Here is a 24,764-nt window from a genome sequence, read left to right on the forward strand (position 1 = left end):
ATCTTGTGAATTAGCCTCCATTTGTGTAATTAGTTTTATAATTAGCTCATGTTTAGTCCTCCTAATTAGCCTTCAAATATTCGATGTGACATAAATTTTAGTCGGGGCTAAAGATCCAAACATCCCTATAAACTAGCAGAAATGCCCGTGCGTTGCTACGGGTCCTTACTTGCTCTCACGTTATTTTTCGCTTGTTTCTAATATATTAACTTTGCTTCACAATATGTTGGTGTGTTGTTCCTAGTAGTCCTCTCTTTGCAAGTATAGTAGTAGAAGACATTTGTGGATGGTTTGATGCTATCTGTTTATTACGTGGCACTCGTGTGTTCCGATCGAAGCGGGGGCGGGCACAGCTCTAAGTGGCGTACCATCATTCGAAATCCCATTGCCGCAGTAGAAGGTGACCTACGATGGGAGCGACGTCAAGATGTATGATGACGATGATGGCTCAACCGTTGTTGGGCTCCGTACGTAAATAGAAACAAGGCTAAGGATGGAAATGAATGATTAAGTTTGAACTGCATACGATCTTGGATCAATACAAATTGCCATACCTCAATTTTACGAACTATCCAAACTAATGTCTAGATGTGTATTGCCTTATTCCTGGCTTCTGGATCGCTTCCACCGCCGCAGGGCCGCCCTCTACTCCCTTCTTTCTCAGCTGCTCCTGCCTCTCCTTCGTTCGTACATGCTGTTCTTCTTGAGCTCCCTTGCTCTGGTCATTGGAAGATAAAATTCAGTTATACGCTCATTGTTAAGGATCACAAATCCCATCCAAACTTTTACCAGTCTTCTATGTTGTAGCTTGATCTTGCAGCTTTAGGAAGAGGTGGAATTGCAGCCTTCATCGGTGTGTGCACAATTTTAGGAGTGTTTGGCATCGCTGAAGGGCATGTGGAAGGCGCAGTTATAGGAGACCTATCCTTGGTGTGCTCGGAGTTCATCCAAGTGTCTTTTTATTCTGCCCATAATATCAAAAGATTTCCCTTTTCTTTTAGGAAATGGACTGAACTATCTGAATTCTTCGCATCCAGTCTTTTTCTGCCGGCATAGCTGCATCAGGTGCGATAACATCTACACTGAGGTTTGTTACAAAAGCTGCTTACGGCCTTCGCAAAAGGAGCTAGTATGTACTACCCTTTACTATTTGCAAAACCTTCAGCTCTGAACTTACGCACCAAAGAAAAACCAATTTCGAGCGTGATGTAAGCACTTATCTACTCACCTTTGCAGTTCTCTTCTTCTCGATTCCATGCTTCTTTGCGCTGCTATGCTTCCTCCTGTACGCCTACGCCTTCCCAAAGCTGCCTATAGTGAAGTTCTACCACTCGAAAGCCGCTTCAGAGGGATCGCTGACCGTCATGGCAGACCTTGCTGCCGGTGGCATTGGAAGGCACCCAAATTCATCGCCATTAGTACCATATCCACTTGACTGGCAGTGTTGTCTTCAGTGACTGAAAACATTTGCCTGACGGCAATTCGTTTCAAATGGACCGATGCCCCCAGGTTGAAGGTGGCCCTGCTCCCCCTGAACGCCTGAGCAACAAGCAGCTCCTGGTGCGGAACGTGGACTACGCACTGCACGTGTTCCTGATCTACTTGCTAACGCTGTCGGTCTTCATGGGGTTCCTCGCCGAAGACGTAGGATCGCACTGCTTGGGTTCCTGTAGGTTACTGACCATCTCAACCTCTCGATCGATCTCCACCTGATTCCGGCCGGGCACCGCCGCACCGGCACATCGCTTCTTGGTAAGTCTGCTCAAACATCCTGATTCCTGAGACCAAAATGATGCAGGTACTCGCTCGTCCTCATCGCGAGCTACAACGCCTAGGACCTGATCGGGCGGTGCCTGCCGTTGGCCGGACGCATCAAGCTGACGTCTCGGAAGGGCATCTGGGTCGCGGTCCTCGCCCGGTTCGCGCTGCCCCCCGTGTTCTACTACGCCGGCAAGGGCGGCGGAGAGGGCTGGATGGTATAGCTGGACTCGCCCCACGCCGCCGGCCAATTTCTCCAGCCAAGGCACCTCACCTCGCCCACAGCACAACGTAAACCCCCAAAATCGCGTGGCCGAGTTCAGATTGCAGTTGCTTCCGGGAATCTCGCCGCCAGCCTCGCCGAGGCCGAGGCCGCAGCCGTGGCGGTGTCCGCATCGGCGCCGTCCAAGGCTGCCGCGCGCAAGGCGTCCCGCGTCGCAGCCCCGCCGCCCAAGGTCACCGAGGCCGAGCTCGCACGCCACCGCACACCAGGCTCCCCGCCAGGCGCCCCTCCCTGCTCTCTGCCGCCGCCGCCCGCTCCCGGATCCAGATCCGGTGCATGGCGCGGCTGGCGGCGGGCATATCTCGGCGGAAGGGTGGCGGCGGGGGGGGGGGGAGCGCAGAAGCCGGCGGCGGACAGGACTGCGGGGCGTAGAAGAGATGCCGGCGGCGGACGGGACTGCGGGGCGTAGAAGAGATGCCGGCGACGGACGGAACTGCGGGTTGATTTCATGAAACTTGAGGGGGATTTTCGCAAAATTACTATGACAAGGATTGAAAGAAACATCCCCTCTTTAATATTAGGTATAGATATACGTTATGTAGAAGCATATGTTGCAAGACTACGACAGCTCTATGCGATACAATGAACGAAGATCGCAAATATATGTGTTTGAGGCAAGCAAGGATGTTGATGCATCTTCTAAGAGAGGGTACAAGGTCAAGATCAAGATAGGTTGTATGGTGGGGGAGATGCTCCGTAAGCTTCATAGGAGCAACTAATATGTGCATGCTGACTGGGTGTGCTACTATTATTGTAAATTGCTTCAACTCTACATCGATATAGTTCTACAGCATCATTTTAGGATCACAATGCGAGCTGAATGAGGAAAATTGGTTTATACGGACAAAAAAACATGTTAAAAACTAAATAGCAACTCATTTTCATCCATCCAGGGACCTTTGATTCGAATATGGGTAGTATATTCTCTGCTCTTGGATTAGAGGGGGCTCCAAACCTAAGCACAACACTTATTTTATCTTTCTACAAGACCTTTCATAGAAAAGTCATCGAGAACACCACCAACCCTAGTTATGCTGATCACACCATGTTAACAAAGTAAAAGAAAAACTCACTCCACATAATCTAGGACCAAGAAATGAATGGATGCACATAAGCTATTTTTCTAGGCACTAATGATTTTAAACTTTAATTAAAAACTTACAAGGTTAGTATAGCAATTACGGATTTATCCCGATGTTATAGCTACCTACACTAACTGAGTACCACCTAGAATTTCAGTGCTCAGGATTTTAGCGAAGTGAATCAAAATCGCTCACTAGAAATCGGACCAACAAACTATTACTATTACTACGGTTAAGTTTGACAAGAGGTTTCGACACGTAATAAACTAAGCCTCTTCACTTAAGATCTGGTTGGCACTTCACTTTATCAAAGAAATTGAATGAACAGTTAGCCTAGGGGCAAAGCAAGACGAAAATGGCGTCGGGATCATCCCTATTGCACGCTGGGATCTTTTCCTTTAAAGAACAATGCTAAACAATGATTCTCATTGGGTTTGAAGAAATCCATCGGGTCAGCTAGCCCTGATGACAAAGCCCAGCTCCGCCCCTAAGTTAGCCATTTTAGGTCGCTCTGCATGCTTGTTCTTCATTTCAAATTGTAGGTCATTTTAGTTAGTAGGTTCAACCATATTTATATGCATCTAGACATACATTATATTTAGGTGCATAGTAGAAATCATGCACCTAGAAAAGCTAAAACGACCTACAATTTGGGACGGAGGGAGTATTTTGTGTTTTTTTCACAACAGTGCCTTAGCATGCTTTTCATTAAAAGGAGTTACATACTTTGGTTGGTAGGTTAAAAGACAAGAGTGTTAATTTAGAACTAACAAAATTAAATAGTATGAAGCACAAACGCTTACAAACACATTGATGTACACTTGTCCCTATAAACCATGCATGTACACCATACTTGTAAGCTGACTAGATTTTAACTTAGAACTTTTGAAACTAAGCAATTTCCTGTTACACAAGAAAATCAAGAATCGATAAAAAAGCTCTCATTTCTGTTAAAAAACACTAGTAGCAGGCTCGATTCGAGATCTGACTCGACTAAAGAAAGTCAAGCCAAGCTCCAGGCTCGCAAGCTCTGGTTAGGTGAGTTCAAACTGCTCGGCAAGAGAGAAGGATGGTAAAAAGAAATTCAAGCGCTGCTGATGTACCCGAAGAGATGATTTGCCTTTCTGAAAAAGGTGTTGCTGGCCCCGATGAGAATTTGTTCCGTTGGATGCTCCGACGAAACATTAAAAATTACCTAGCGCAACATTAGTTGTTACTGTTTGCAACAGTGGCGGACCTAGAATTTTACCATAGGGTATGTCGGAAAAAAAATTATGCAATTCAATAAAACCATTTACAATTTGATAAATTCAAAGATTAAGCTAGAAACAATAACAAATCACAATATAAATAGTTCGAAATATAGCATAAAAGAAACTTACAATATTACTTGTACCCGCCGTTTTTTGAATGACATGAATGTCTTGATTATATCTTCTTCGTCCACTTGGAAGAAAATATCCCGCTCAATGAATGTGACTAGACAATCATCCAAAACACTATCACCGAGCTTATTCCTTGATTTTATTTTCACTTTAACCATTGCAGAAAATACTCTTTCAACACTCGATGTTGCCACTGGTAAAATCAATATCAATTTGAGAAGCAAGTAAACCATATCATATACTTTGTGCCTCCGTGTTTGAACAAGCTTAACTGAGAGATCAACGATGTTGTCTAGACCCTTGAGGCTATCATCTCGTCGCATGTCATTAATATAATTATCAAGTTGCAATTCAAGTTGTAGCAAATCATTGTTGGAGAAGTCCTTAGGATAAAATTCAGCCAATCTACGTATCTTCTGTGCATCAAATGAAGCATATGAATTGGAAGGACTGAAGGCTGACATACAAGAAAGTAGCTCCATATTGATCTCATCAAACCGATTATCAAGCTCTTGACTAATTTGATCAATGACACCAATATATACTTCTCTTCTAAAATGGTCATCATTTGTTTGGTTTCGGGCTCGGGCATACCTTGCTGATTTTCCATACGGCACATAATCACCATCCATAGCAGGAACTTCAACATGATGTTTAATGCAAAAAGAAGTGACCCTCTCAAGGAAGTGGTCCCAACCATCAGACCTTAACTGTTGCATTTTATTCTTTGCCACATTAACAAGGGAGATTGCATTAAGAATATCTTGATCCCTTCTCTGCAAACACTCGGATAACTCATTTGTGTATCCAAGAATAACAAACATTAAGTGCACAAAGAAAATGAACTCAAAGGTTTCAAATGCTCCAAGCACAAAATGTATCTTTGTCCAATCATCCTTATATGAAATATCATCACCAAGATCAATGAGCACACCATGGATTGAGGAATACATAGTAATAATGTTGCATATAGTTTTGTAATGAGAGCCCCATCGAGTTTCACCAGGCCTAGGCAAACTCATCTCTTGATTTAATCCACTCCCTGATTCAAGCTCACCACACTCAAGTGCTTTCTTGATATTCTCAAGCATAGCATTTCGAAGCATACCATGACGCTTGCAAGAAACTCCAATAATATTCAACAAGATAGATACTTGATCAAAAAAGCTCTTACAATCAGTATTTCTCTTGGCAACAGCAACAAGAACTAGTTGGAGTTGATGTGCAAAGCAATGAATATAATACGCAGAAGGTGATTCTTGCAAGATCAATGTTTTTAGCCCTTTGATATCTCCTTTCATATTGCTGGCCCCATCATAACCTTGACCTCTAATTTGAGTCATAGTCAATCTATGACTAACAAGTAAACCCTCAATAGCTTCCTTAAGTGACAAAGAGGTAGTATCATCTACATGAACAACTCCAATAAAGTGTTCACAAGGCCTTCCAAGTTTATCAACATAACGTAAACAAAGAGCTAGTTGTTCTTTATGTGATATGTCACTAGACTCATCAGCTAAAATTGCATAGGGCTCATCACCAAGTTCTTCAATTATTTTCTTTCTAGTTTCTATGGCACAACAATGAATAATTTGCTTTTGTATCTTTGGGCTAATTAAGGTGCAATTACCTGGAGCATTATTCAAGACATACTTGTTCACTTCATCACTATTTCCTGCAAGAAACTTCAAAAGTTCAATGAAATTTCCTCTGTTGCTAGACTCTTCATTTTCATCATGTCCACGAAATGCCAATCCTTGATGCAAAAGGAACTTGATACATCTAAGTGAATATGTCAACCTTTTCTTATAAAGATGAAGATCCTCATCAGTCCACTTCTCAATGCGATAATCAATTGCTACCTTGGGATTCATAAAATCAATGTATCTCTCCTGAGCTGCATTGTGTGCCATAGAACCACTATGTTTGAGAAGTGCTTTGTTTCCTATATTCCAATTATTCCATCCACCAACAATAAATGTATTTGACCCAGTACCCTTCTTGAACAAGTAGCATATAAAGCAAAACACAGAATCCTTCTTGATACTATATTCAAGCCACTCATGATTATACATCCATACAAAATTGAATTGGCGATCCCTACCTCCAATTTTTCTTGATGGAAAATCATGATTAATAGGTTTGAATGGACCTTTAGTAATATATGCTCTTCGAATTGCATCTTGATCATTAACATGATAACTTTCAATGGGCTGCCTTTCACTTGGATCACGTGGAAGGCGATTGATGTCATAAACCGGCGGCTGTGATGCAGGTGGTTGCAATGGCGGAGGTGAGGGCACATGATCTGTGATTTCTTCAACTACCACTCCATCGTGGTCTTGATTCTGTTCTTCCGCAAAATTTTCAACTGGAGATGTGACAGTGTTTGAAACAACAGCAGCTGTTGCTGCCTTCTTTGCTGCATGTTTCTGAAAAAGAGATGCAATATCTCCGTCTCTCTTCATAATCCAACCGTTCTGAAAAAAATGTCTATGTAATGTAAGTGCGACAACTACCTAGACACTATAGCAAAATAAATAAAAAAACACTCATACATAAATAAATAAAAATATTTAAGAACATAAGTTTTTTCAAATAACAAAAAATAGAAGATAGATTAATCTTAAACCTCCTTGTGGACGAAGCTCCGGCGTTAGCTTCTGGTTGCCGCAGTATGCAGAAGAAGACTTCGACCATGCACAGACGCGCTGGCCCTGGTGCGGCGGCGTAGGAATCGTGGTGCGTGGCGGGCGGAGGAATCGTGGCGGCGGACGGGCGGAGGGATCTTCGAGAACTCGAGACGTCGCCTGACTCGCGTGCGGCGCGTCGAATCGTGGGCGAATCGTATTCGTATACCAGATTACCAGGCAATCAGCACGTATAGCTGCGCGTCGCGTCGGAGGACGGGATCACAGGAGGAGTCTTGGCCTCGTGGGCTGGTGGGCCGTGGTGGACTCGTAGCTGAATCTGAATCGTTGCCTGTCTGGTCTCGCACTCTCGCAGGTAGCTGAAATGCTGAATCGTTGCAATCAAGCGTCGTAGCAGCAAAATCATCTCCCGTTGACCTCTACTTACCAGGTAAGTGCTGGGCCTCAGGGTATGCCGTGGCCCACCCGGCATACCCTGTGGGTCCGCCCCTGGTTTGCAACATGAAAAAAATAATGTGTAAAAATGACTACGTCGTCCGACTGTGGGATAGAAAATCCCGCCATTTCATGCAATATTTATTATGAAATATTTAGAAATAATAAGTGCAATATTGATGCTTAATTGTCACACCATTTTTCGGACGTAAGAAAGCTAGCATTTCCGGCAGCACAGCCACCCGACACCAACGCTGTCGTCTGCTGACGAGCCCAGCCGAGTGTATCTCGAGCCTTTTTTTGAGTCGAGCCCGAGCCCGAGCCCGAGCCGACCGAGCCTCCTCCAGGGGCAAATCTGGAAAGCTGCAGCACTGAGAGGGACCTCGAGGGTTTCCGCCTCCCGTGCTCTCAGTCCGTCGCTCAGTCGTCGTCGTCGGCGACTTCACGCCGGCAGCGGGGCTCCTTCCACCGCCGCCGGATCCTCACCTCGGCTTCCTCCTCCCCCCGCGCTCTCTACGGCTGCTGGACTGACCGAGGGCGGAGATCCGCCCGGACTCGGATCGGTTCCCTCGTCTGCTGGTGAGTAACCCTAGCTCGCTCGCTCGCTTGGACGGATTGCTGTAGGATTTAGTTTTGTTGGGCGTGCCCTCCCCTTGTGGATTTCGTTTGCTGCTCGGCACTCCGCCTTTCCAATTTGATCCGTCCGTACGCCCATGGTCCAGTAACTCCAATTGGGTCTTCTTCAGCGCCACACCAATTTATCTACCAAGGCGCGGGGGCAGTTTAAGTTTAGTCTTCAAACCTTTTTTTGGTTATTGTGTGCGGGGAATGTGAGCGTAGGGAGTCCCGAAATTGGGCAGCAGCTGCTGTGGCAGCTGGGGGCTTTGAAGTAGGGTTCTTTTCAGTGATGCTGAATGTTTTGGAGTGACGATGCACTTATTTGCGCATCTGCTGCGTATCAAGTGACGATGCACTCTCAATTATAACTCGTCTCAGTTTGTTTGATCTGGAGTGAACAGTTTAGAGTGGCATGCTCCCACTGTCTGCGCATCGAATTTGAACGATCTTCTTCCATGTAGTTCCTTTTTTTTGTTCTGCGGAAACTATGACTTAACCTTTTTATTTCACAGGCACGGGCGGCAGGACATGCTTCGTGTTCACCCTGTGCTTCCAAGGCAGGACCTGTTGTGATTTTATAAAGCAGCAGCTTTGTCGTGTGTACACTGAATATGTGGACCAACATTTTCAAAATAGTAAGCCAGATCCAACGCTCCTGTTTTTTCTCCCTTTATGTTCTGTTCGATATCCGTTGTTTCTCCTTCTACACAACACCAAAACTTGTTAACATGTTCCCTGTTTCATCATGCTGTGAAAATGCTTACTTCCCAGTGTTTGTTACTGTAAGTTCTTGCTAACAGATTCATTTAATCTGGTTAGAAATTCCTGTCACTTAGCCATCTCTGCTTAGTCTTTTCTCTTTTAAAATTTTTTGAGCAACATATTCTTCATATCTAGTTTTGATATATGAGAATTATATGAGTACATTCACCATTTCAAATACTTGCATGATCCGATAATTCCTTCAAGTTATACAAATATGCTTTCTGTAAAAAAAAGTAATAACTACATCTCGAGACCTTGAAAAGTAAGAAGATGCCTTGAATTTATGACATAAGAGTATTCTACAACTCCGACCAACAAATTTACATTGTCAACCCCAAAAGTTGCAACTAAATAGTTTCTTTTTTCATTGGGTCATTTGTACAAAAAAAAACCCATCCATGCTTTCATACCGTGACTCACATGCTTATGCTTTATTCTTATTTTTATGTTTTGGCCTAACAGGTGGACCTCCAAACAGTTTCATGGTTTCAGTTTCTTCCTATTGAACCAGATGCAAGTACAACTAAAGAGAGAAGGTGTTGTATATACCCCTCTTATGGCCTTTTGTGTTGTATCTTGATTGTCTTTGGACACTTGTTATTTATGTTTGGAATCATTTGCTCCTTTTGTGGATCACATGTTCCCCTTTCAGTTCAAAGGCTGAGCAGAAAGATGCTCTTAATAACGTTGTGCTGTCGGCATATCTTCACTTACAAAGTGAAGGTTTCCTAAGTACCTGGACAAATTCCTTTGTTGGTCCATGGGATCCATCTCAAGGAGAGCATAACCCTGGTAATATTTATACGCGGTGCCTGTTAAATATGTATATACATATATTTTTGTTTTCCCTTTCCCCTTAAGTTTGGGCTAGGATGGTTTACACCACACGACTTTGTTATACTTACAGATGAGAAGATCAAGCTCTGGTTGTTTCTTCCTGGCCGCCACTCATCGGTATCTGAAATGGCCCAAACTGCTGTAAACAAATTAAGAGGTTGATTCTGGCTTTCGTTCTTTTTATTGTGGTGTCATAGTCCAATGTTTCAATGCTTATGAATTTGCATCTTCCTGTTTCATATTTTGTTCTGTAGTTGCTTCAAATGGTTTATGGGTAGCCCCAGGCAACTCAGAAGAGGTAGCAGCTGCACTGTCTCAGGCCTTAAGAAATTCTTTAGAAAGGTATTCTGTATTTAATTTTATTGTCGCAGCAAGAAATTACAGTTTATCTTTGCTTTGGGTTATGATATTCCCATTGAATCTTTTTTTGAGTGCAGATCACTAAGAGGGCTTTCGTATGCAAGGTTTGGTGATGTTTTTACAAAATACAACCCCCCTACAAGAAATCAAAACAGCTTTAGGTTTGTTGGCTAAGGCTCCTATACTTTTATTTGCTTATTTCTTTTTTGCTCACTGATGACTGGATGATAAGCTGTCAATTAGAGATCCATGCATGATTTGTTGGGGTTAGGGAGATATGCTGGCACCTTTTATCATGCCAGCAAAGTCTTTTATTGAAGTATTGCATATTAATAAGAATAATGAAGTTTGTTACTCTTTTATTTAAATACGCTTCTGCTTGTCTACTGATACAGTACTTTGTTTAAACAGTCCTTATTGGATCAACAAACTGTATTGCAACTTAACTTTTATAGTCTGCTGTTTTATCTTTCACTATAGGTTTTGCCAATTAATTTGTGCCATTTTGCTAACTTTATTATAGAATGTACTGGAGAGATAATGCATGTTTGTGCAGCTGGTAGCATTCAAGGACTCTTACCTTTTCTTGATTCCTTTATTCTCATTCTGATTGTTTTAGGCGAGCACAGCCTACAGTGGAGTTTGTCTTTGCTGCCACCGAGGAAGCAATATTTGTGCACGTTCTCATATCTGCTAGGTTAGTACTCAATGCCCATGATTTTCTATTATATTTCTGATCTTCTTTTTATATACGTACTGATAGCCTTACATCAAAAAATATATTCTACAAGGTACATGCGGAACCTTTGTAGTGATGACATAGAGAAAGTTCTCACGCATTCTCCTTGCTCTGTTGGTGAAGGTCTTCCAGGTACTGTTCCATTCCCTTAATTACATTTTATGCCTCTTGCTTCTTTGGTACCATTGCAGTGCTTTGAAAGACTATTCCTTTTTTTGTTAGACAAAAGTTGTTTAGGTTCTATTTATATGTTTGAGGATTATTAAGAAGAAAAAGCAAAAAACGAGTTTTCCTTACGATATGGAACATTGGATTCCTCTGAAACAGTATTGCTCAAACCCCTATTGGATTCACAAAATTTGTTTCCTTTACACTTAAAAAACAGTGACAGGTGGTAACGAAGAAGCTTACAGCTTAGATGTACTCTCTCATACTATGTTTGATGTTAAATTAAGGATCCTCTTCAACCACCTATCGTGACCAATGGACAAAGGAATTGTATTGAAAAATGTAGCAAACGCTTAATAGGGTAAGGGTATGTAGGTACGCCTCTTCTTTAAATCCTATAACAGCAAACCAAAAAGAACACTTTTGGCAAGCTAAACAACAAACAAAAAGGAATGGAGATATAGCTATCTAATGTCCCCATCGCTTGACTCACAAGGATATGTTCCTTTTTTGTTCATACTATGATGGAAGAATTTGTCACTGGAAATATTGTTTCTCTAAGCAGGACTAGTATGACAGTCATATAGTGGTTTGATCTTTAGAGTTGTGTGTTGAAGTAAGCCGTTTGATTCTAAAATAATTCTCAAGAGTTGAGATGGTTTTACTAAATTTTCTGCCTGCTCAACTTATCAAGAGCTTTGAAAATTTAATTGATGTGTAATTTCACTTTCTCAGTTATTTTCATCATTTATATAAGTTGTGCCTTGTTTTTATTTCATGACTTATTTTGAATGTTGCAGTTGTTGTTGCTCCTAGTGGAATGCTTGGTAGGCTTGTCGGCTGTTGTCCAAGTGATCTTGTCAGACAAGTATATCCAAGGTATTTCAAAAGAAATCAAATTTATTATTACATTAAGCTGCATTCTGCATTCTACATTTGCGAATATTCTCATGAAAAGGAAAATCTTTAAACCCCTACTGATAAGTGAGACTTGTTTGCGCACCTTTTCGATGGTGCAGTTTATCTACAAGCAAGCACTTGTATAAGTTATGTTAGATGTTCCTATGAAGGGTATTTCCTTATGATTATTCTTTGAAGATGTCCATGTAAACGGATAGTTCATTTTGATCCTGTTGTCTCACGTTAAGTTTTCTTTAACAATTTCAGCAAGTCCTCGGCACCTAATTTGCCAGGTTTTACTCAACCTACTGTATGTCAGCTGAGAGGCCAAAGTTACTACGTTGAAGTTGCACTTGGCTTCCCTGCTGCTTCAGCTGACAGAGTTTCTGAATCAGAACAGATTCAAATAAAAAAGGAAATGGATTCAGTGAAGGACTCTCAGCTGGGTGCTGACGGACAGCGAAAGGTAGAATCACCTGATAGCCTTCCAGTTCTTGAGAGGACATTTATTTACCCACCAGAGGCTGTTTTGGTACCTATGGTCCATCAAGCATTTGTTCGTTTTTCTAGCAAAAGGTACTATGCTTACTCTGATTTTCTTCTCTGTTTTTCCTGCTATAATTGTAGAAGACATGACTTATATTCTGTTCTTTGCAGAATGTGTTTACAGGGCTCTCTGGGAGGTTCATTATGGGAGGCATGGCCATTCTGGAATTTTACTCCATCTTCTTACTTTCAGAACAGGTCAGTCTTAAATATTTGTCTCTTTGGGTTACTTTGATACTAAAGTGAGAATTGATTATTGGTTGTGAGCATGCTTGTCCAGTCATGTTGTGGTCTATAAGTTGAGGAGCTCTATGAAAATCAAGCGCTTACAAAGAAAATTTATTGCACTTGTTGCACCCTAGTCATTGGCTGTACGCATCCCGTATCCTCTTTAAACAACTTTTTGTTTGGCTGGATTAGTTTTTCTTTCTAAAACTACTGTTTGAAAGTGTTAAGCACAGCTGATTTTCTTCTGGAGCCAAATCAAAATACTTGCATTTTGATCTTGTGCAAGACTTCTGTTTTGTCATATTGTTCTATTTGTTTGGAGAAGCTACCGATGACCCTTTGTTAACCTTTACCCTCTCTTTCTAACTATCTTCTGCATTGTGCTGCTGATTTGAAAAGAATCTAAACTAGGGATAATTGACTGAACCAGTATTAGGATCAACCCATACTTTTCTGTTTTTTCCTGTAAGTTGAGCTGGCAGCTAGAACATGACCTATCTTGGTCTGTATTCGCCCCAGATCCTGGAATCATCAGCATTTAGTTTATTCTTTGGTGAAAACTCAATACTAAGATGGAAATTTGCAATGTACACACAATGTTTGTAGTACGTTTTGCACAGGCTGGGTGTGAACTTGTTATTATATCTAGAGTAAATCCTTTGTGCAAGGATCACCAGTTACCAAATACATCTGAGATCTCTTTACAGCTGTATATACTTTTTGCTGATAGAACATGATTCATATACTATTAAGTTTTTGCAAAGAAGAATAGAATTGTATCATTTAAATTGATTTTGTCCACTGATCATACCCAGAAAATAGTAGTAAGCTGTTCTATATGATGTCTCCTTTGTTTCTTTTAATATGTTCTGTCCATGATTTCTCCTACTTTTAATTGGTGTGCTCTGTTAACAGCTCATTCCTGGGATCTTCTCGTGGACTTGGAGTGAATTCTAATTTTCTGAGACTAAGAAGAAAAAAGAACAAGTGCAACAACATGGCTAGTAGTGTTAGTAGTGTGAGTAGCACTTCTGATGGAAGTGAGCATGCAGTTGCTACTGAAGGTGATCTTTTAGCTGATGCTGACTCTATGGTACGCCGTCAGTCCGATACGCCTTCCAACAATGAGAATGCTGGCAGCAAGACGGTACTGTATTCAATTCCTTCGCCACTTACATATTTTAGTATATTGAGTCGACCTTTTTCCTGTATTTTGCTAGCGATCTGGTGTTCGTTTTCTTTTCTTTTTCCTTTCTTTTGCGACAAGTTATAGTGTTGAGACTTGAGATTGTGTAGCTACATACTTGTCTACAGAAGACTATCCAAGCGAATGTTGTCTTGTAATTTTTTGTCAACCATCTTGAATGAATCACAAATGCAAAAGAAAGGATAAACTGGCTTAACATGTTAATAGTTTTTCCGCTTCTTGTAAATGCATAATGCTTTAATTAAATAAATAGTTAGTATGAGTAATCATATTCTTCTTTTTATTTCTGGAGAACTATTTATGCCATTGCGAGATTATTTTCTGAAGTAATCTTTAACTGTACACAAGAATGTGAAAATGATGTGACCTACTTAATATATTCATAGTTTGGTTTTCAGAATGCATTATCCTTTGAGTAATAGATGATCTAAATATTAGTGGCAGTTAAAAATGAAGCCCAAAACTGGATAGTAATAGATAAATGGAGTCCTTTTGCATATTTCGTATTTTACTACATGGCAGAACTCAGTTTTACTTATCACTTTGAATTTTACATTTTTCTCTCTAATAAAGAACGAGAACCATCTAGGAGCAGCTTGGCCAATTTCTATTTAGAAGATAGGTACCAAAATTCAAGCTGAATAGGACTTGAATTTGGATGATGATAGTGTACACCCACTTCCCGACTGAACTAGGCCAGAATCCTGTATATAAATGTTTTGTTTCACTATAATTTGTGTGCAAATATAGATCTGTCTGGACCTCTATTTAGATAAAACACGGACTTCCCCATTTATTTGTTCCATCGATACTAAAACAATCAGAATGTCTCTTAGTTCTTGTCTAAATGGAGCTAGCTCTGCACAGAGTTCTATTTGTGTGAATAAATCTTCATTTTGCATGTTGCTTTATTGACACTGTTGATATCTTGACCTTTTCTTGATACCGGTCTTGTAAGCAAATATTACATGATTATAGTATTGTGTTACTGTGTACATGAATATAAGAATATGAGTGTAATCATGATGCTTTGTGTAACCAGGTATCTAAGCGGCCCCGTTCTGAAATAACCGAAGTTTCTTCTCATGCTGGCAAAGATGTTAGTGAAAACGTACAAGGTGCAAATGGTCAAGTCGGACGCCCTTGGGGCTGGGATGATGAGGGTGTTGTGATGGACATCAATATACTGCTCTCAGAATTTGGAGATTTTAGTGACTTCTTTCAAGAAGAGGAGTTAGATTTTGGTGAGGTAGGCATTATATATTCTTCTTGTAGTATGTTATCGAGTCCATTTTAATTCTGGTAAATATGTTATTAATCGCAATCTGCTAACTGCAATAAACTGCATTGGCTCCTGGATTTGCATTTTATGCTGCCATATTGGTGCACAAATTTTATAAAGGGAGTTTACTATTGCTTTCTTGTCTAGATTGTAACAGATAACTTCACTACTGCTTTTATAGTTGTGCGGGTTATAATCAATGGCCTCTGTTAGAGCTCATCATAACTTAGATGTGTTGAAGCTGAAGCATTTATGGCTTATTTGGTTTGAGCCCTCCCAGGCAGCTCCCGCGCCAGGCAGCGCTGCCAGCCGCAGATGTCCAAAATCGGACACCTGAGAGTGCTGCCTGCGCCAGGCAGCTCTGGCAGGCACAAAGCAAACAGGCCCTTAGTTGTCATGTCACCAAAAGCCTGTGAAAGAAGAGCAGTCTCATCCCCTTTTAGCTTCATACTTCGGCTGGTTGTCATGAAATGACTATTGAAAATATCTGCTTGTTGGAGCTGAACCATTTGATGCATATCATATAAGTTTTTTTATAAGGATTTAGCATGCTACCTGTGATGATGGGTAAATACACCGCGTCACTGCCCTATGATGACAATTATGACTGGTTAGATTATCATCTTTCTGACCTGCAAAAAAGCTTTGATTCATGTAACTAAAGTTCAATTTTCCGCTTCAAAAACTAAAGTTCAATTTCATATAGCCTCCAGGTACTGCTGAATCACACGCTCTCGTAATTCCTGCTTCCGACTGTGGAGATGTCACATTCACAGATAGTCCGTCCACAGCAATGGATATCCCTGAACAAAGACTTTCTCCTGTTGGTTTCACATCTTTGGATGCATTTGACCAACAAATTATGGCCCCTGCTCAGGATGCCGTTTCTAAAGTTCAAGAACCTCAGAAAGATGTTGCAACTCCTGCACAATCCCAGTCTTTAGTTTTATCGTCTGGAAGATTTGACTATCTTACCAAAGCTGAAGCAATGCTCACATTCGCTCCAGAATATGCAGCTGTTGAAGTTTCTGTTGCTGAGGTGCCAGCATCATTGTTCACAAATCCGTACTTGCCCAGATCAAAGAAACCAGGCAGTTCTAGTTTTAGCTCAAGAGTTTATTCATATGATGTTACACAAAGTTCTCAAATCGAGTCTGCAGGAGATAAGCCTGAGAAGCCTTCTAAATCTGGTAATCCTTTACGTGATGTTGATTCATCAAACTTATACACACTTGTCCAAGGTGGGAAGAAAGAGAGTGACAAGAGCTTAAACAGTACCGACATACAGCCAACTAAGGGAGGAACATCACCACCTATTTCTGGTGTGACTTCATTTAGTTCTTCTCTTGTTTCACAAAAGAAGAGTGACAGCATGTTTAATGCTGGGTATTTTTTGCTATCTATGAAGACTGCTCTTGCAACTGAAATTGAATGCATCACATTCCAGGCTGCCATGTGCAGAATTAGGCATACCCTGTTGTCTTTGAGAAGCAAAGCGTCTGCTGGTTTTAATGGCGCCATGTCCAGTTTTATGCAGACAGATGTCAGCAATAAATCAGATCTCACCCCCAAGTATGACATAAGAAAAAAAGAAGTTATGCCCATAAGGCTATCTAGTGATGTTGAGCATGAAACACATGACAGATCCTTAATGGAAAGTGTGGGAGTTTGGAGGCCGGTTGTTACTCCTAAAGGGGCAAACTCTCTTGAGTCTTTGTCTGCTAAAACATTAACTGGTGCAAGCCCAAGTCAGTCTACGCAAAGGCAGCCTGTTGTGGATCTTCTCTTTGCCATGGCGCTGCTTGTTCAACAATCTACTTCATTTGTTGATATTTCACTTGATATGGATGATGGGGATGGTTCCTTTTTCTGGCTTTCTCTGGATGAGCAAAAGAGACGTGGGTTTTCTTGTGATCCTTCGATGGTTCATGCTGGCTGTGGTGGTCTATTAGGAACATGCCATTCGAAGGATTGTGCTGGTGTTGATTTAGTTGATCCACTTTATGCTGAGGTAAACTCTTGTGCTCACCCTTTTTTTTTTCAATCTCTTATAGTTGTGCAGTACTTTTTTCCCCACGTTCCAATATTCATGTTCAATCTCTTTATGGTACAGGTTTCAGAGTCATCCATGTTTAGCTTGTTGCAGTCAGATATAAGGACAGCTCTCAAAACTGCCTTTGCAAACATGGATGGCCCATTATCTGTGATTGATTGGTGCAGGGGCCGAAGCAATCCAGCTGAGTCTGCAGCTACGGGAGATGCATACTCTTTTCAGTACTCCACCGGTGATATCCGGGAGCCATCAAACACTTTGTCCATTGGTGGAGATTCAATGAGCCCACCTCAGCCGACCAGTAGTAACCGAGGTATGCCTGCTGTGACTTGTTCTCTGAACTTGATAATTGTATTGCAAAAATAATATCGCCAAAGGGGGAGAGACCATTATTTCATAGGATATTGAGTGTCAATGCAGGCACTTCAGAGCTGGAGCATCAAAAGGGATATCACCGTGTCAGACCAACCATCGCCGTCCTCCCTTCACCTTCTATGCTTGTTGGGTAGTGTACCTTTTCTTCCATGAATTGTTTTCTCCTAGATACTGCATGAGTTACTGATGCAAGCATTGAAACTGCAGTTACCAGGATGATTGGTTGAAAGTCTCGGTGAATAGCCTTAAGACTTGGGAGAAAGCTCCTTTTGAACCTTATGCCTCACCCAAGCCTGTAAGATTAGTTTGGTGGTGTTTTGCCACCCCCTTCCCTCCCTCTACTCCTCTCATGCTGCTTTTGGGGAAACAGAAGTTTCTGCAAATAGGGCCTAGCTACTTGAAAAATCATAATTTTTACACTATTTTTTTTGAGCCATAGCATAGCCAGATTGGTGAAGATTCTTTTAACAGCAAAGATACCATAGAGCAAGTGGCACATGGCAACATTATATTTCCCCAATTACAGTTAGTAACTTGAGATTGTTATATTTGTCTCATCGTTTTTGTGGCTCATAAATTTCTCATTTGTTCTCTCTTACAGGTTACTTATTATGCACTTTGCCCCGATATTGATATGCTTACTTCAGCGGCCACTGATTTTTTCTTGCAGCTTGGAACAGGTGAGTGTCATTTATCTCCTTGCTTCTGATTTTCATAAGTTATGGTTCAAGCATATGTTGTTGATAGAAGCTACTCCTGTTGAATCCATTCCTAAGTAGCTGTTACTTGAGAATATAGGCACCCTAAATGTAAAAATTTGAGCATTATACATAAAAGTGCATACATGGAAATAGTTGGTACTTATAACTCAAAGACTCATTTTAGCTGATTCATTTGTGTGCACCTAAGATTATCGTTAGCATCAAAACCAGATGCCATCATGACCACGAAACCTTCATTCCTCATCTTTGACAACACAATTGATGTAGGCAAGAAATACTTTTGTCACTCCAGAATATTTTCATATTTAAGCGATTTCTTAATCTCCAAGCCTTCATTCTAGTTCATCATTATGCATTTGCTTTTAATAGCGGCTTATATTAATTTTGTGTTCTTGTAGTTTATGAAGTTTGCAAACTGGGAACTCATTCACCACAAAACAGTGGAGGACAAATGGAACTGTCTCCTGGAAAATATTTGCCTTCAGGACTTGTTCTAGTTGAGTGTCCTGATCAGGTGAAGAAGGTTGGCAGCAGTCACTTAAGTCCCATCAGTTCGATATCTGACTATCTTCAAGCTTTTTCAAAACATTGGAGTGTGAAAAGCTTTCTAACATCTGTGTCGAGGATACTTAGGGATATAAAGCTCACTTCAAGCATCTCTACAAATCAAAAAGAGAGCAGTAGTGGACCTTGCACTGTAAGGCCTTTTTTTCATTTTGTCCCTTTCCCATTGATTTGATTCATATTTCTTATGTTCGTGTTTCTCTTTGTTCCATCTACACTGATTGTTTAATGTTTTGCAACTCTGCGCTGCCTTTGCCATTTGCCTTTTTCAAACAAGAACAATTTGGAGAATCCGCACCCCAAGCGAAATGAATAATTTAGTGTCATTGCATAGGAATTTGCCAAAAGGAAAAGAGAAGTAGCTATATTAGGTTTAGGTCTTCCTTTGATTAGATATAACAAGTTTCAGTTGTCTTTGTTTGGTAATATCAATCTTCTTCTTGATGCATTAATGATTTTCATCTGTACTATTATATATATAAAGATTTTCATATGTTTTTGTTGTGGTACACTATGTTCCTAAAATTGACTTTATAGGTTTTTGTTAGTTTCATCTATGCTAACAAACTTTTCTACTTTCGTGATGTAACATGACCAGGGCTCCTGTCATGGTCTAATGGATAAGTGCTAGTGTTCAGATATTCACTCCCTAGAAATTAGGCAGTATACAATAGGTATTATGCATCTATTGTTAATAATTCCCATCATTACAGTACACTTAACACAATAGAATCTCTAGTTTTGTAGATAAATATGCTGTGCAGTCTTTGGTAGTTGGCACAGATGGAGTAAAGTTGGTTAGGGAAGTTAGATTAAGAATGAGGATTCCAGCTAACTAGAAAAGAAGAGTCTAATTAAGTTCAATTGAAGTTAGGAAAATCAAGAGGGTCCAAGTTAAGGCGCGGCTTCAGTGCTAGGAGGGTTTAGTAATCTAAAATCATATGGGAGTTGTCTTTGTAATAAATTGGATCAAACAAGAAAGAAATTAACCTCTCCTTTTGAACTGCCTTTCCCAACTCATCTTTGTTTTTCTCATCTACCCTTGTCTAATTGCAGACCATTTGCTGTACATGTAGTTCATGCTTGCTGGTACAACACTGCTATATTTTTCGTAGCAAAGCAGACCCACAACTCATGATAGTTCAAGGGCAATGTATATTTGAACCTAATTATCATGTTTTTCCTGAATGATTCAACACTTTATTGGCTTTCAACATACTACATTTTTGCAAGTTTTTGTTTTATACATGATTGCAACTTTTTAACACCATGTTGCATGTATGATGATATTCAGTTCTTGCCTCATAGTTTGATTTGATATTACATGTTTTAGGGAGTGTTGTGAACTAAAAAGATGACTTTGCTCTTGTTTGGAAGGTCTGGGATTACCCAGGAACCCAAATTATCCATGTGGAACTTAATTTGATTTCCACTTGGATGGACGGGATCACTTTCCAATTTTCCGTCTCAGACCATCCAAACAAGATGCTGGCATTGCAGTCAATATGATAATCTTGTTAGATCATATATTCATGTCTTGTATTTCCTGATTCTCAGTTTTGTAAGGGGTTTTGTGTATATTTGCATACACCTATACGTCTATACATTCGGGTCTAGAGCCCTCATAATGGATGCAAGGCTATTCTTACATGGTAATTTATTCAACTTACTTTTGACACCAGCGATCCTTTATCCATGCAGGTAATTTATGTAGTCTGCCCGTTTCCAGATCCTGGTGCAATTCTACAGACACTAGTAGAATGTTCTGTTTCTCTTGGATACGTTATTTCATCCCCAGAGAGGGAAAGGAAATCACTGTATTTCCAGGTTGCCAAAGCACAAAACAGCAGTGCTTGTGCAGATGAAGCATCAGCATCAAATGTTGTAATGCTATCTGGGTTCAGTATACCTAAGCTCGTATTGCAGATTGTTACGATTGAAACTGTACTGAGAATTGATAAGCCAAGCAATGAGCTTGCTGTTTTGAAGGATATAGCATTTACAGTGTACAACAAGGCGCGGCGAATCCCACGAGCTGTTTCCACAAACGACATGTTTCAGTCACCTACTTATTTGGGTAGATCTCAGTCCACAATGATGCATGTTACATCGCCTGCTCCTACCCTTTGGAAAGAATGTTTAGTTCCTCGGATGTCTGGACCAACTCTCTCGAGAGAAACAGATTTTGATGCACCCATGAGGTCAGCAACATGGGATAACTCATGGCAGCCTGCTCGTGCAGGACTGCTGGACCCAAGTAAGATCCCGGATTTATGTGCACAAGATGATAGGAAGTATGCCTTTGAGCCACTTTTCATACTAGCAGACCCTGGATCTGTCGATCCTAATGCTTCAATGGAATCGTCAAAATCTGGAGCCGACGCCAGTGGCAGCGGGGTTTATGCCTCTGATAGTGGTGCGAGCCCTCTACTCGATGGATCTGAGTGTGACAGAGCAGCAAGTCTCCATTGTTGTTATGGTTGGACTGAGGACTGGCGTTGGTTAATATGCATCTGGACAGATGCTAGAGGAGAGTTATTGGATAGCCTAATATTTCCTTTTGGTGGTATTAGTAGCCGCCAAGACACTAAAGTTCTCCAAAGTCTTTTCATTCAAATTCTGCAGCAGGGTTGTCAAATAATGTCGTCATCTCCTGAGGCTAGCAACATGAGACCAAGAGATGTAATGATAACTCGCATTGGAGGTTTTCTTGAACTTGAAATTCAAGGTACTAACTGCTTTTATCGTAAACTCAATTTTCCTTATTTTTAGGAAATAACATGTGATTGTCTAATATATTTTGTGTGCAGAATGGCAAAAGGCAATATATTCTTTTGGTGGTAATGAAGTCAAGAAGTGGCCTGTGCAGTTACGGCGATCCATACCTGAGGGTATTCCATCTAATTCGAATGGTCCTGCACTCCAGCAGCAAGACATGACCTTAATTCAAGATAGAAACATGCCTTCCTCACCAAATCCTTTGTACAGTCCTCATTCAAAATCAAGTTTCATGAAAGGTGGACTTGGACAATCAGGCAACAAAAAACAGATCCTAGTGGAACAAACTGGGATGGACAATTCAAGGGGTTCGCTGCACTTAGTTCGCAGCATCAGTTTGGTTGCAGTTTCCCAAGATCATTCATTGCATCTCACATGTCAAGCGGATCTTTTGACCAGGCTTGCTCCTGGTAAGCACCACCTGTGTATAAATATTCTGAGGCATTTACTTTCAACACTGAATAATTTCTAGATATTTATTGACCATATCATGTGCAAAAACAACATAAGATTAGTTGCTTAAAAATATTTTTAACCTACATGAGTATAAATTAATTAGCAAACTCCTTTTTCTGTAAGGAAATCAATAGTAGAAGAGTGAATCACATTTATTTAAGCTTTGCCAAATTATGACCTCTTTTACAGGTGAAGGGAATCAAGGTAGCAGTGGTCCTTTGAGTTACTTGGAAGGCTTCACTCCAGTGAAGTCCATTGGGTCAATGCCAGCATCACACTCTTATCTCCTAGTTCCTTCTCCAAGTATGAGATACCTTTCTCCAGCAACATTACAGCTCCCGACATGCCTGACATCAGAATCTCCACCCCTTGCCCATCTACTGCACAGCAAAGGGACCGCAATTCCCTTGGCAATGGGCTATGTCGTCTCCAAAGCCGTCCCGCCCGTAAGAAGGGACTCTGCACAGCTTACCAGGGAGGATCGGCCCTCTGTTCTCTCGGTTAGCATCATTGATCACTATGGGGGCAGCATTGGCATGGTTCAAGAAAAGATGAGCCGAGGTGCTGGTGGCAGCAACATGAGCAAACAGGCAAGGAACTTCACTCAGGAGACATCGACTAGAGACTATGAGATGGAGATGCATAGTGTGCTGGAAACCGTTGCCGCCGAGCTTCACTCCCTTTCTTGGTTGACTGTTAGCCCGGTCTACACAGAAAGGCGTACGGCTCTGCCCTTCCACTGTGACATGGTCCTGAGGTTGAGGCGGCTTCTACACTACGCCGATCGGCATCTAACTCAACCAGCAGAGAAGGGAGAGACGGCTTAGAGGGGCGACTAATTGGCATGTAGATGTTACACAGGAAAATTAGGGTTAGTTGGTGCTCAAATCCAAGTGTCTGTGTATGTATCTAGGTAGGTCAGGGCACATTGACGAGCTCCCTAGCCCGATTTTGCGTTGATAGTGGTTGATAGCTCTAATTTTGGGTTGAGGATGTAATTAAGCGTGCAAACAGGATGATACCTCTCCCTTGATTCAATGTAATATTGTTGTAACATTTTTTTTGTTTCGACAGATTGTTTCCTTGGTGTTTGAGCTATTGGTCTGGGAATGTTCATCTCTTGTTTAGGGATGATGTTGCCATTCTTTTTTTTTTCTCCTGAACTGCTGGTTGTATGTTGGAAACAGCGAAAACCTGTGAAGGATTTTGCCACCCAAGGGATGGGCATTTTGTCAGCCAGGGTTGCCATGCAAGGAGGTGTTTTCAGTTTCGAGTTAAATCTCCATGGGAAACCGATCTCTTGAAGGAAAACTCCTTTTTTCTTTTACTTCATTCACATTTAATAACTCATTTTCTTCTCTTACCGTCTGATACAACATGTATATACTATTTCTAAAGAACGTAATCCTCTCTCCTTGTTGGTCCAGGCACCGCGGCACAGTCGCATCCGCGGAGGTTGCCGCCGCCCTCTGGCGCTCAAAGCGGGCAAGCGGCAGTCTAGCAGTCGCAGCCGCGGGGCGAGCAGAGGCATAGCCGACGCACCCTCGCAGTCGCAGCACCTCAAGCGCAGACGTGCACGGGGGACGGGGCGGCAAGCTGCGCGCACGCAAGGATGAAGAAAGGGGACGCGAGGAAGAAGGGCGAGCAGGGGAGCCTCGTCGCCCGTGGGCCCCATCCATCAGTGTCTATCAAATGCGTGTGGGCGACAAATTGTTAAATGTCGCATGTGCGATATATAGTCACTGGCGTGGAGACCTACCTGTATTATTGTTGTTGGCACGCACGTTCAAAGTATTAGCATATGTGACTCCAGTTGTTCTATTCATACTTCCTCATTGCAACCCCATGACTAATATTAAGCAAAAATACCATCACCATACATAGATTTGTAAAGATACGTCTCACGTTGAACAAAATTACATATTACATCATGCTATTAGATTAATAGCGTCCAGACGTCAGATGAGAAATTTTCTATTAGACGCTTCGATGAAACATTAAAGGTAGCGATCGCTGTTTGCAACATGAAAAATAATGTGTAAAAATGACTACGTTGTTCGACTCTAGGATATAAAATTCCCCCGCAACATGAACACTATGTTTCATGCAACATTCACTGTGAAACATGCATAAACAATAGTTGCAACATCGATGCTTAACTATTGTAAAATATGTCGGAGCGTCTATTTTTTTTTAGATTCCGGACGTAGCATTACCATAGGCTAAAGCAAGAGAATATACACTAAGCTACATCACCACATATCCTCTTCTCGTCATATACAGATAGTAATACTGATTGAGCCTTCCAGGAGTACCAAAGTTGTGACCGGGATAAAAGATTATATCTATATTGCAAAATATACAACGATATATAAATTCTTTGATTATATGAGATGGCGAGATGCTTTGAAGACCAAATAGCTAGCCCTTCATTTATGCAATAATCTATATATTTCACTATTGCATGACTGTGTGTTTGGTTCCAAGGCAAAGTGGGACGGGACGGTTCTGACCTAATTTTGTGGGATGGGACGATCCTGTCTATTATTTGGTTAAGGTGGGATAGATCCAT

At 41.3% G+C, this 24,764-nt stretch overlaps 2 protein-coding genes and 1 long non-coding RNA gene across 3 annotated transcripts; 2 read left to right on the forward strand and 1 right to left on the reverse strand.

The window, feature by feature from the left end:
* Positions 1–309: 309 nt before the first annotated feature.
* On the forward strand, positions 310–2,813 carry LOC140222686 (uncharacterized). Its single transcript, XR_011898108.1, has 2 exons — positions 310–1,129; positions 1,237–2,813. It is a non-coding gene; the product is annotated as an uncharacterized lncRNA (long non-coding RNA).
* A 1,688-nt stretch (positions 2,814–4,501) lies between these two features.
* Positions 4,502–6,976, reverse strand: LOC140222541 (uncharacterized). The gene has a single exon (XM_072293394.1). The coding sequence runs from the start codon at positions 6,974–6,976 to the stop codon at positions 4,502–4,504; it is 2,475 nt and encodes an 824-aa protein (XP_072149495.1).
* A 964-nt stretch (positions 6,977–7,940) lies between these two features.
* On the forward strand, positions 7,941–23,261 carry LOC117854065 (mediator of RNA polymerase II transcription subunit 13). Its single transcript, XM_034736343.2, has 23 exons — positions 7,941–8,173; positions 8,725–8,847; positions 9,440–9,513; positions 9,630–9,769; positions 9,885–9,971; positions 10,069–10,156; positions 10,252–10,335; positions 10,794–10,871; positions 10,966–11,045; positions 11,882–11,960; positions 12,249–12,557; positions 12,639–12,725; positions 13,671–13,902; positions 15,005–15,211; positions 15,951–17,255; positions 17,358–17,610; positions 17,718–17,802; positions 17,880–17,967; positions 18,274–18,352; positions 18,793–19,091; positions 20,660–21,686; positions 21,769–22,146; positions 22,382–23,261. Exons 2-23 carry the CDS (start codon positions 8,824–8,826, stop codon positions 23,017–23,019), a joined length of 5,721 nt encoding a protein of 1,906 aa, XP_034592234.1. The 5' UTR covers positions 7,941–8,173; positions 8,725–8,823; the 3' UTR covers positions 23,020–23,261.
* Positions 23,262–24,764: the final 1,503 nt, after the last annotated feature.

This window comes from Setaria viridis, chromosome 4 (genome assembly GCF_005286985.2).
Source record: "Setaria viridis chromosome 4, Setaria_viridis_v4.0, whole genome shotgun sequence".
In the NCBI taxonomy this organism is placed as follows: domain Eukaryota; kingdom Viridiplantae; phylum Streptophyta; class Magnoliopsida; order Poales; family Poaceae; genus Setaria; species Setaria viridis.

Coding starts and splice junctions, on each gene's coding strand:
- LOC117854065 (XM_034736343.2), top strand. CDS start 8,824: ATGTGGACCAACATTTTCAAAATA. Junction 9,770..9,884: donor TCAAGGAGAGCATAACCCTG/GTAATATTTATA, acceptor TTATACTTACAG/ATGAGAAGATCAAGCTCTGG. Junction 18,353..18,792: donor TTTCTTGCAGCTTGGAACAG/GTGAGTGTCATT, acceptor GTGTTCTTGTAG/TTTATGAAGTTTGCAAACTG.
- LOC140222541 (XM_072293394.1), bottom strand. CDS start 6,976: ATGAAGAGAGACGGAGATATTGCATCTCTTTTTCAGAAACATGCAGCA.